At 42.3% G+C, this 12,058-nt stretch overlaps 1 protein-coding gene across 2 annotated transcripts; it reads left to right on the plus strand.

Moving 5' to 3' along the window:
- Nucleotides 1–366: 366 nt before the first annotated feature.
- On the plus strand, nucleotides 367–11,898 carry erap2 (endoplasmic reticulum aminopeptidase 2). 2 transcript variants are annotated; one of them, XM_071525654.1, is made up of 22 exons: nucleotides 367–381; nucleotides 4,130–4,185; nucleotides 4,286–4,727; nucleotides 4,843–5,029; nucleotides 5,200–5,369; nucleotides 5,497–5,635; nucleotides 5,749–5,883; nucleotides 5,992–6,112; nucleotides 6,253–6,407; nucleotides 6,551–6,664; nucleotides 7,390–7,521; nucleotides 7,986–8,117; nucleotides 8,238–8,306; nucleotides 8,487–8,662; nucleotides 8,821–8,900; nucleotides 9,138–9,321; nucleotides 9,487–9,643; nucleotides 9,764–9,948; nucleotides 10,148–10,309; nucleotides 10,518–10,658; nucleotides 11,108–11,189; nucleotides 11,375–11,898. In XM_071525654.1, exons 3-22 carry the CDS (start codon nucleotides 4,558–4,560, stop codon nucleotides 11,519–11,521), a joined length of 2,838 nt encoding a protein of 945 aa, XP_071381755.1. In that variant the 5' UTR covers nucleotides 367–381; nucleotides 4,130–4,185; nucleotides 4,286–4,557; the 3' UTR covers nucleotides 11,522–11,898. The 2 variants fall into 2 exon arrangements, with proteins under 2 accessions (XP_071381755.1, XP_071381754.1); XM_071525653.1 differs by lacking the exon at nucleotides 367–381 and adding an exon at nucleotides 735–776.
- Nucleotides 11,899–12,058: the final 160 nt, after the last annotated feature.

Below are 12,058 nucleotides of genomic sequence, written 5' to 3' on the forward strand. Positions count from 1 at the left end.
GTGTGTGTGTGTCTGTATGTGTGTGATCGCGCATGAGTATGTGTGAGTGTGTAAGGGGTGGGAGGGGTGGTGGCATGCCGTTGGGTTGTGCCATGGCACGAAGTACAGGCAGGAGCAATGCATCGTGGGGGATTATCAGCTCCCAATCATGTGACCTTGGACCCACTATGGAATCCCCCCAGAGAGAGAGAGAGAGAGAGACAGAGAGAGAGAGACAGACAGATTGAGGATATGTATCAGCCTCAGAGGGAGTTATCATATTTATCTGCATATATCAAGAGGACAGGAACCCAGTAAAGGACAGCAATAAGGAAATAAGGACAGTAAACAGCTAAAGAGTCAACACAGGAGACACACCTGCTTATGGCTGTTAGATCTGAGGTGAGAAACTGATCATATCAACACACCCGGGGCAATAGGCAACACCTGCACACACACACACACTATACACAAACACACACACACACACACACACACACACACACACACACACTAACCAAGGTGGTTATGGTTTGCATATTAACCATCTGGCTTTATAAAATCTAATAACTGTCTATTGCTATGTACACAAACAATCTACATTCATTAACAGCAGTTGGAACATCCAATGATATTCTTTAACTAGTTAAGCTACACAGTGAACATCTCTTTCTCTTTCCACACGCACGCGCGCACACACAAAAGCAGTTATTGTCATGGGCAGTAGGCGGGAGCTTAAAGAGAAAGTGAAACCTAACAGTGGAGAGACGAGGGAAGGATGACACAGCTCAACTGAGGTAAAACAGAAAAAGCTTTTTGACATTTCTTTTAACACACCTCATCTAAAGAAAGCACATGGTAATCCTATGGGACTGTCTGCACCTTGTGCTTCTTTATAGTGGGTAAAAGTCTTGGTGAAATTGTTGATTGTTGTCACTAATATAAGCGACGTGCTGTTAATCCTCTCAGCATGGTACAGCATTACTACCGCCATGCATCCCCATCTGAACTGTAGCTGTGCTGCAGCAGCTGTTATCATGTTACAGCAATAGCTCTGTCCTCACCTTGTTGTGTCCCCATGGAAAACACCAGTCATGTGGTTAACTTGTTATATGTCTGAGTTTCCTTCAGGATGAGATTTGTTTAAGACTAGAATAGAACCTGAACTTAAATTTAATTTGGCAGAAGATCCAGTGCAATGATTTCAGCTCAGTCAGGAAAAGTTTGATATTTATTTCTAACACAATGAGCATCATTTTTTATTATTTATTTTTTGATGGTTAGATGGTACAAAGCTCGTTGGACAGAGTGAGAGCCGAACCTTCCCTATGATACAATAAACCAATATCCACGCAGCAACAATGGAGGCACGGAGATTTTGGCTGGTTTGGCAAGTAGCTTCCTGGCTATTGTCACCTCATTAACTATGCGTACTGTCGACCAATCAGAGCCTTCATTAAAACCTGGGTGTAGGTGACCTCATTTACACCCGGAAGTAGATTGGAAATCTACTTCGGTGCTGACGGTTATAATAATTTGGGTAACTTTACATTATCAGGTCCTTTGTTACATTATACCATGAAATTGAGAAATTCAACGCTCATTGCACTGGCCATTTTTAACCCTTAATGCACAACCCAAAAACTCCCATAACCTGGGTCAACATGACCCATTATTAATTTCTTATGGAAAATTCACAATATGATTACATTAAATGTACAGTAAATATACAGTAGACATACTTTTCTGTAATGCCCCACAATTTGGTGTACTAATATTTTCTGTGCTGAATAGATCTATGCAGAGTATAAATGCCTTTAGGCATGTCTGTAACATCTTAAGAATTAATATATTATATATTCATATGGTCTAGAACAGTCCACTTAATATTTGTAAGCACGAAAACCTTTACCCCACTCAACCTGTAACATCATCAGCTATAAATCAAAGCCAATGAATGAGAGACTGATTTTGTGGACCAACAGAATGTTTGTTTGAGTTACTTTACCAAAAATTTACTTTATTTTATTTTATGGTAATGCTGTCAACTCTGAATCAGAAACTTTACCTATATCCCTAAAAAATACCCCTGGATGCTCTTTCAGTCACCTTCACCATCCTTCCAAATCTACAGCTCCAGATTTAACACCTGTGTTGATGTCATACATTAGAGGATTAGGTCTTGTCTCCACTGGCATCTTCACTGTCTGCAGAGTTGGCCACTAGCTCCGACTGCTGATATATGAAGTAGATGCAGCCTCTGCTGTTGACAGCTGGAGACAGTTTTTATAACTACATCTGTGTTTGCATAGCCCACTATAACTTCCTGCTGTCACACTGGTGGTATTTTTGTCTTTATTCAGCTCCCCCAATCAGAAGTAATGTCACACTATCATCAAGCCCGTTGTCAGCTCTGCCAATGAGAGACCATCCTGGCCTAGCTGACTTGGTCCAAGATGACACCAGTGAATTATGGTCTACTGCCTTATTTCAAGCCACTAGATTATGTAATTCAGACAATGAAACATAAAACTCCAAAGAGGATCAAACGTATACATTAGTGCCAAATTGTAAAAAGTTCCACTGAAGTGATTAACTCACTAATTTGGATGTCAACTAGCATTAGATTTGCATTAGTGAGTTGTGCCTGGCCACCACCACTTCCCCTCTGTTGAGACGTAAAGACTCGCCTCCACAGGGTCTTTTGAAAGTTTGATGTCATGAGCTCCTTGCTGCTCTGCCAGTCCCGGACGATGGACTCTGGGGGTTCCTCTGCCTTCTTTTGAGAGATAAGAGCCTTCCTTTGAAGAGAGCTCTTTGAAGAGAGGAAGTTGGTATTTCTCTGCCACTCCTCGAGGCTGAAAATTAACTCAGCCTGAAGTTGTTTGATTTTCACCTGGCACAGCTCAGGAGCCTGCTGGTGGAGAGCCTGTTGAAGTGGAGCCTGCTGATGGTGCCTCATCTGCAGTAGCTCCACTTCCAAACACCTACATGCTGCGGTGGCTCCACTTCTCTGCCTCCACCCTGACTCTACCAGCCGGGGGTCTTTGGTGGCTTCAAGCACAAGGCTTTTCTTTCCCTCACTTTCAACCAGGGACATGTGGAGGAGTTCAGTCTCTTTAAGACTCCACACCCTTTTAACCTTCAAGTCAGATGTTGCTATGAATTAATTAGGAACTCCCTCCCTGCCATCATAATGGTATACAGTATATGGTAATGGTAATATAGTTTCAGTTGAGTGATCACCATGTCATGATGCACCCCATTTATTTATTTTCCCGTTTTTTAAAAGTTATGCTTTTAAACAGAGTATTACTATATTATGACGGGCCAGTTGGGACTGATTTTATGTTTTATTCTGAGTTTTAGAGACATGCTGTTTCCAAATTTTTATACTATTTATCATTTTTGGATGCATAATTACTTCTGGAGGTCAGCAGAGATATCCAAAGCTTCTTGATTATTTATGTGAATAATTTCCCCCTCAAACAACATTTCTATGAAAGCAACTATAAGACCACGTAATGATTAAATCACTATGACTTCTCTCCCTCAGTTATATTAAGGCTGGCATGGTTTGACTTGGTTTGCGTCTCTTATTTATAGAGCTGCAACGATTAATCGATTAATCGATTAGTTGTCAACTATTAAATTAATCGCCAACTATTTTGATAATCGATTAATCGGTTTGAGTAATTTTTTAAGAAAAATAAGTCAAAATTCTCTGATTCCAGCTTCTTAAATGTGAATATTTTCTGGTTTCTTTACTCCTCTATGACAGTAAACTGAATATCTTTGGGTTGTGGACAAAACAAGACATTTGAGGACGTCGTCTTGGGCTTTGGGAAACACTGATTGACATTTGTCACCATTTTCTGACATTTTATAGACCAAACAACTTATCGATTAATCGAGAAAATAATTGACAGATTAATCGACAATTAAAATAATCGTTAGTTGCAGCCCTACTTATTTAACATGCTAGTGAAAAAACAGTGGGATTTAAAAGAACAAGCACTCTGGCATCTCAGATCAGCATGCAACATGAGGCTCTGCATAAGAAAACATCAAAATAAACGGCAGATACTGTAGAGCTATTTATTTATGCTATTTATAAATAACCAGTAATCCTTCATATTCTTTCATCCAGGTTTGTTTTACGGTGAAGACGGTGGCTGACAGACCACAACACAAACCTGGCCAGAGGTAAAGTATTAGTTCTCTAACTTCTGGCTTGTACTGGACTGTATTAGTCTATAGCAATAACACAGGTGTTGTCTTAATGAATGTTGTTCTTCTTTAACAGACTGGTGTATCCTTTATCCTCCAATCCCGTGTTTCAGGCTCAAGAAAAAAAGGTCCTGGAAGTTTCACATCATTAAGTTTTCCAGAGTTTTTTTTTCTCCAGTCACATTGTGACAGTGTGACAACTGGACAACTCCCACCGTAGTCAAATACCCACCTCAGGTGCTCATTAGTCACTCCTCATGTTTGTTATGTGACAGAGTGATTTCAACACTCGCTGTCACCTCGGAGGGCTATATTTTCTATCAGTGGGTGAAGGACATTTCCTCTACAATGGTCTTGGTGAGGTTGTTAGTGCTGTCTCTATTCCATGCGTCTCTGGTTGGGTCTCAGCCCACCCAAAGTCCACGACAGGCGTCAAGCTCTCCCCACCCCACAGGAGAACAAACTCCTTTGAGTACTGGCAACCTGTCGTTCCCCTGGAGCCGACTGCGCCTGCCTAGGTACTCCTCACTTCTTTATTGTAGCCAAATATGTAAAATTGACAAAGAAAGCTTTGGACCTTCAGTATTTTTGGAACCATTGAGTAAAATAGCAACCTGTGCTTCTTCATCCTAGGTACATCATTCCTCTGCACTACCACCTCCACCTGCACCCCGACCTCACAACTCTCAGCTTCACTGGCTCAGTGCAGATCCAGATTCATGTCCAGAACAACACAAACTGGGTTGTATTACACAGCAAGGGTCTGCAGATCTCCAAGGCCACCGTTTTGGACCAGAACCTAGATCATCTGTCTGACCAGGTAGTTGTGAATTCACAGCAGTTTTTACAGATTATTTGTCCTCATTACCCACAATACAGTCACATCGATTGTGCTAACATGTCTAAGCCCGCTACACATCTCTCTATTACTCTCTTACTACTAGAAAATTAAATTGGAGATGTTTGAAACTGCTCTGCTCATCTCGGTAGGTTCTCCCTGTTCTCCACAACCCTGCCCATGAGCAGGCAGCCATTTTCTCTCCCAGGGTGCTCAGCGGTGGGCAGAAGTACTTCCTATACATTGAGTTTGGGGCAGAGCTTGCAGAAGGCTTCTATGGCTTCTATAGGAGCAGCTACAGAACCAGTACTGGAGAGACCAGGTAAGACTGTGTACATTGTCTACCTTAAAACTTTCACCGCTCACAGCTTTCCAAGCTCTGCCAGCCCTGTCCTGCCCTGCCATTGTATAACTATACAGTACTTGCTGACATGGCTGTCTCTTTTCAGAACCATAGCTTCAACTCACTTTGAGCCCACTAGTGCTCGGATGGCTTTCCCCTGTTTTGACGAGCCTAGCTTTAAAGCCAACTTCTCCATAAGGATCAGGAGGAGCCCAGAGCACATTTCCTTGTCCAACATGCCCATAGTGAGTGTGTTGCATATGTGCAGTTTTACTACATGAATTACTGTACATGTGTGTGTGAAAGATGTTTCGTTGAAAGAAGGTGCTTGTGTTAAAAACATTACTGTATATTTCAGGAGAAGACAGTTGAAGTGAATGGCGGCCTGCTGGAGGACCACTTTGCTGTGAGCGTAAAGATGAGCACATACCTAGTAGCTTTTGTCATTTGTGACTTCAAGTCTGTCACTGCAACAACATCGTCTGGGGTTAAGGTATAGACTTGTTTTCCTTCATTCCTTGCTTAATGATGAATGATTAGTAATTATAGAAAAAAATATTGTATTTTCTCATTTGCAAATGTCTTTGTTATGCCTCTGTAGGTGTCCATCTATGCTGCTCCTGAGAAGTGGCAGCAGACTCACTATGCTCTGGAGGTTGCTGTCAAGATGCTGGACTTCTATGAGAAGTATTTCAACATCCTCTACCCACTACCGAAACAAGGTAAGCTTCTATTTAGCTTTCTATGATGCAGCACAGCATTTCCCCTCTGGTCCGCACTGACTATGTCTCTCATTTTCTCTCTCCCATGCTCTCTTCACCCTGACGTTCTTCTCTCCCTCACTGTCTTTTCCCTCCCTCAGATCTGATAGCCATTCCAGACTTCCAGTCTGGTGCGATGGAGAACTGGGGTCTAACCACCTACAGAGAGACCAGCCTCCTCTTTGATCCCCTCACATCCTCCGTATCTGATAAACTCTGGGTTACTATGGTGATCGGCCATGAGCTGGCCCACCAGGTGAGACTGACAGGGTGTTCGCAGTCTAACAAGAGATAGAGGATTTACTCTTTTTGCTTAGCTTCAGTGGTTCAGATGTTCATATCGGGGCACTTTATTACATAAATGGTGAATTCAGAGTGCTGATCCTCTTTTGCCTGCAGTGGTTCGGTAACTTGGTGACCATGGAGTGGTGGAACGATATCTGGCTGAATGAAGGATTTGCCAGATACATGGAGTACATTTCAGTGGAGGCCACCTACCCTGAACTCAGAGTGGTATCTGCTATGTTTTATCTGACAGCTTAGAAAAGCTCATTGATTATTATTAATAGATTAATATTAAAGAATAATATTAAAAAATTCCACCCTAAAACACTTTAACACTGTTGGAAAACAGCTTGGCGATGTACCTTGTGATGAGGCGTGAATAATTTACCCCACTGGTAACCACTGGTTTCAATGTTTGAGAAAATATTTTTCTACTGTATGAACACATTCAAGTTTCAGTTGCTTGTTTCTTATATGAACTGGAGGTTACATAAGAAAAATATAATTTCAAATATTGAAAAAAGTGGTTGTAAATTGTTCTTCCTCTTCCAGTAATCAGTAATCTTCCAGTATTCATTAATGTGTGTTTACTTGAAAATCCATAGAATATCCAATATCAAGCTAAATCTACTCCTGTCATGTACACACATACTGGAGTTGCAGCCAAATGGAACAAGTTCACGCTTGTTCTCTGGCAGTTGTCCAAAGGCATTTTGGGAAATGTAGGAAATCACTAACTGAAGTAGAAGTAGACAAGGCAGGTTGAGGGAATGTGGGTATAACAAGATGGTAAACAAAATAATTACAGGAACGCATTGCACATCGCAGATACACTGATATATCAGTGTATCTGTGTATCTCTGATATATCAGTGTAAGAGTATTCGAGGGTGGAAGTTTCCTTTAAGCTCAGGACAGAGGGATGATGATTCTACTCTGTGCACAATCTTGCAGGAGGAATATCTACTGCACACCTGTTTTGCAGCCGTTGGTCGAGATTCATTCAACTCTTCTCGGCCAATATCCAGCCCAGCGGAGAGCCCCACTCAGATCAAAGAGATGTTTGACACAGTCTCCTACGACAAAGTATGGTTTTAATCTCACACATGTCTTATACTTTTAATCATACAGAGGGTCACACAACTGTCAGTGACAGTATCAGTGTGGTCATTGAATGATAGAGCTTTATCTGTATGGATCTATAACAACAAATAATACAAAAATAGAGTATCTTTTTATGAAACAGATAGTCCTGTTCCTCTGTTCTGATTGGCTGGATCACATTTGAAGCTGCTGTAAAATACCTGATAAATGCACACCTGTGACTTAATTGTTAATTTAAATATTAATGCTCTAACCAATCACCACTCATACTGGTACTATAACTAGGTGGAAGAATAACATTTCATTATTATTATCATTATTATTGAATATTTATGTACTTTTCGCATTGTTCTTAATAACACTTCAAAACTGTTCTGAAGCCAGTGTAAAGCATGGCTTCTATGGCTTATGGCTTGACTAAAGTCTTTCCCTGTCTCTCCCATCAGGGAGCGTGTGTCCTGCACATGCTTCGACACTTTCTGAGCGACGATGTGTTCCAGAGTGGGATAGTGCGATACCTCCGCAAATACAGCTACAGCAACGCACGCAACCAGGACCTGTGGGACAGTCTGGCTAATGTAAAAAATAACAAGCACAAATTACATGTCACATACAGTGTTATGCCATGTCATGCTCTAGTCAGTCAGGTCAGAGATTAAGAAAGATACACATTGATTCAGTTTTGTTTTGTTCCTCAGACATGCTCAGAAGAGGACTTTGTCTCAGGAAAACACTGCTACAGCAGCGGCCAGGCCTCCAAGAATGCGGTGAATAAACATACAGTGCTTCTCACTACCTCACTGACCTGATCTCCCCACATCAGATGGGTTGCCTCTCATAACGTTTACATGATTATTACTGGCTTTGCATCGCTCTGCATTTTTAATCACTTCACTTCTTGGTGCGGATGCGTGATTCGACCTCTGCTTGGCTTTTGTGTCCTGCAGTACCTGTTTGCAGGGGAGCACCTGGACCTGACAGCCATGATGAACACCTGGACTCTGCAGAAAGGTATTCCCTTGATCACTGTAACTAGGAAGGGCTCTCATCTTCTGCTCAGACAGGAGCGGTTCCTGAGGTCCATCCTGCATTCTGACCCTCGCTGGTCCAGTCTGCAGCAGGGGTGAGCATGCACATTTTATTTTCTTTCTTATTCACACACATTTTTGTTAGTACTCTTCTGTTAACACTCTACCTAACTCTTCTGACTTTGATTTTAGTAACCTGTGAGGCTAAATTAAGGTTGCATACTTAAAAATAATATTCTGTTCTCTTGTATAGTTACCTCTGGCACATCCCTCTAACATACAAGACAGACACTTCCAGCACCATCCACCGACACCTGATGGCAACGCACACAGGTAAGGGGGAACACAGCTCACATACAGTGGTGTATTTATGCTTTTCTATTATGTGCCATTTTATTTGTGTATGTTTTATAATCGTTTTCGTTTTTTAATCTGTTTTACTGCTGCATTTTGTACTTGGTTTGTGAAGCTGTTTGTAACACTGTTAAGAAAGGTGCTATACAAAAAAACATACAAAAACGCTTATGATTATTACTATACTTTTTTTTTTATTATTTATGTGTCATCTAGACAGAGTACACATAGGAGAGGAAGTGGGCTGGGTGAAGGTGAACACTGACATGACTGGGTATTACGTGGTCCACTACGAGGGCAACGGCTGGGATGAGCTGACCAAGCTGCTGAGGGAAAACCACACTGCTCTGAGCTACAAAGACAGGACTCACCTGATACACAACGCCTTTCAGCTGGTCACGTAAGCATGTGTGTGTGCCTGCGTTTGTCTGCCTGTGTGTGTGGATGAGAGACAGAGAGATGACGAGAGACCATTTTTGTCTGTGTGTCTGTGTATGTAAAGTTACAGGTAAACAAAACAACTTCCCGCCTGAGACTTTTTCAAATTTTTTCCATGTCTATAAAGGGCTGGTCGGCTGTCGCTCGATAAAGCCTTAGACCTGATGGGTTACCTGCAGTTGGAGACACACACGGTGCCTCTCCTCGAAGGCCTGGGGTATCTGGAGGCCTTTTACAGGATAGTGGAGAAAAGGGATGCACATGATCTAACACACGGCCTAAGGGTAGGAGGACAAGCACATACAGAGATAACCACTAATCATTCTTGCTTCCATGATATGATAAGCCAGTGTTAGTACAGCTTGAGTCCCTGTGTGATGCTGTTTGTCCGTGCTCTGGTGCAGATGTATATGCTGCATTTTTTCCGTGAAGTCATCGACCAGCAGACGTGGAGTGACAGGGGCTCTGTGTCGGAGCGACGGCTGAGGTCGGAGGTCCTCTCCCTGGCTTGCCACCTGGATGACCCTCCCTGTCTGGAGCGGGCAAAGCAGAGCTTCAGAGACTGGCTCCAGTCCAATGGGACGCTCAAGTCTGTCTGTTTTAACACACATCAATATCTGTCACCATGATCACTGATACAATTCACATTATTAAGAGCAGTGTTTCCCTGTGCTAGGCTGGACCACATCAATTGATATTCCATTGTGCTCAAGTGACATTAAAACTCATCAAACCTGCCACCGTGACACAAGCCCTAACATGCATATCTCTGTTTGTGTCTACTCCAGCCTGCCCACAGATGTGGCAGAGACAGTGTATTCAGTTGGAGCCCAAGACGAGCATGGCTGGGCCTCCCTCTTCCACACCTACACCATCTCCCTCTCTGAAGCACAAAAAGACAAGATCCTCTCAGCCTTGGCCAGCAGCAGAGACACCAGCAAACTCCAAAGGTGCACACTCTCCCCTCTCTGTACTTGAGTCTACTTTTTTACACAATATGTAATGGTGCCACCATGTGGTAGAAATGAAGTGTTGTATCACACTAGTTCTCCAAACATTAAACCACTTGCTAAGGTTGGTGTTTTGCTAATGGATAGTCACCAAAAGGTGTGTGTGTGTGTGTGTGTGTGTGTGTGTGTGTGTGTGTTTGTGTTGTAGACTGCTGGAGCTGGGTCTGGAAGGGAAGGTGATCCGTTCTCAGGACCTGTCCTCTCTCATCCTCATGGTGGCCAGGAACCCACGGGGGCATCACCTCGCCTGGAACTATGTCAAAAAGCACTGGGACACGCTGGTTCAAAAGTTAGTTCAACATAACAGAGTTATTATGTATACCATGACAAAGGTTTCTTGACCTTTTACGTTAAGTACCCCATGTAATGGTCTGAAAATGTATTTTTCCTGAAACATTAAAATTACATCACAGCAAGTACATATTATACTATATAAACAATGTGTTTTACTCATCAAGCTGCTCTTAAGAGCTGGTCTATGAAAACTGTGTATAGGCCAGTAAGACTGCATGCCTTTTATAGTGGGTCCTGTGCAGTCCAATAGTAATTGGTACCACTTTTTGATTTGAGAATGACCCTCAGATATTGCCACAACCATTTGACTTTGATCAGGAGTTGTTCTAGGGGCCCCATTTTAATATCAGGGGGGCCTGACTCCAGGGAAGTCTGGCATAAAATTAGATGCATGTAGAAAGAGATTTTGGTCAATCACTCCTCTGTTATCTGTCTGTTCTGCAGGTTCCAGTTGGGCTCATTTTGTATTAGAAACATCATCATTGGCACCACAGGACAGTTTTCTTCTTCAGAGGAACTCACTGAAGTAATACTCTCTTGTACCTTCAACTATTTTCTATAACACAATGTTGCCATTTAGCAGTGTTGCCAACATAATGATGTGACAATATCTGTAAATTGCATTTGGATAGTTCATGTTTGGCTGTACACTTTTCAGTCTAAATTTGTTGTGTGTGTGTGTGTGTGTGTGTGTGTGTGTTCAACCTCCAGGTGCAGTTGTTCTTTCAGTCCATCAAAGAGCAAGCGTCTCAGCTGAGAGCTACTCAGGTTGCCCTGGACAACGTGCAGAAAAATGTTCTGTGGGTGCAAAGGAACTTAGGAACTCTGAGAAACTGGCTAAATGAACAAATGAACTGAAAGACAGGAGGACAAGGAGAGGTTCTGGTCGAGGGATGGCACAGAAGAAATATTTGGAAATAGTTTGAATTTATATGTGCTTTAATTTGGAAATCTTCACGCGCTCAGCACTACGGGAAGAATTCATACATTTTTACATTTCAGGGACTTGTTATTATTTGTTTGAACAATAAACTTCACTGGTGGAACTGAAAGCCTTTGTGGCAGCTGCACAGTAGTATGTGTGAGGAGCTAGTACATGCAGGTTATCATTATGAGTGTTTGTGTACATGTGTGTGCCCGTGTGCATGTGAGAGAGAGACAAACAGAGAGAGAGAGAAATTCCATTCCAGACTATCTACATGCAAATGCTGAGTTAAGGGATTCTTCACCAAATAGATTATAAAGGAGTTCATTGTCTCTCCCTATACTTTTTTGTGTGGTGTGCTAACTTAAACATATCTTTGTGTGTGTTTGTGTGTGCGTATGTGCGTGTGTGTGTGTGTGTGTGTGTGTGTGGGGGGGGGGGGTCAATAATTCAAGACGCCCCTTCTCCTG

This window comes from Centroberyx affinis, unplaced genomic scaffold, assembly GCF_046629955.1.
Source record: "Centroberyx affinis isolate AG114_WGS23_722 - 3 ecotype Tasmania unplaced genomic scaffold, CSIRO-AGI_Caff_v1 ptg001317l_1, whole genome shotgun sequence".
Classification (NCBI taxonomy): Eukaryota; Metazoa; Chordata; class Actinopteri; order Beryciformes; family Berycidae; genus Centroberyx; species Centroberyx affinis.

What these genes read in the sequence shown, in the direction of transcription:
- erap2 (XM_071525654.1), top strand. Translation starts at nt 4,558, where the DNA reads ATGGTCTTGGTGAGGTTGTTAGTGCTGTCTCTATTCCATGCGTCTCTG. An exon ending in TGTGGGACAGTCTGGCTAAT is followed by an intron (nt 8,118 to 8,237) that starts GTAAAAAATAAC and finishes TTTGTTCCTCAG; the next exon opens with ACATGCTCAGAAGAGGACTT. An exon ending in TGGGACACGCTGGTTCAAAA is followed by an intron (nt 10,659 to 11,107) that starts GTTAGTTCAACA and finishes TCTGTTCTGCAG; the next exon opens with GTTCCAGTTGGGCTCATTTT.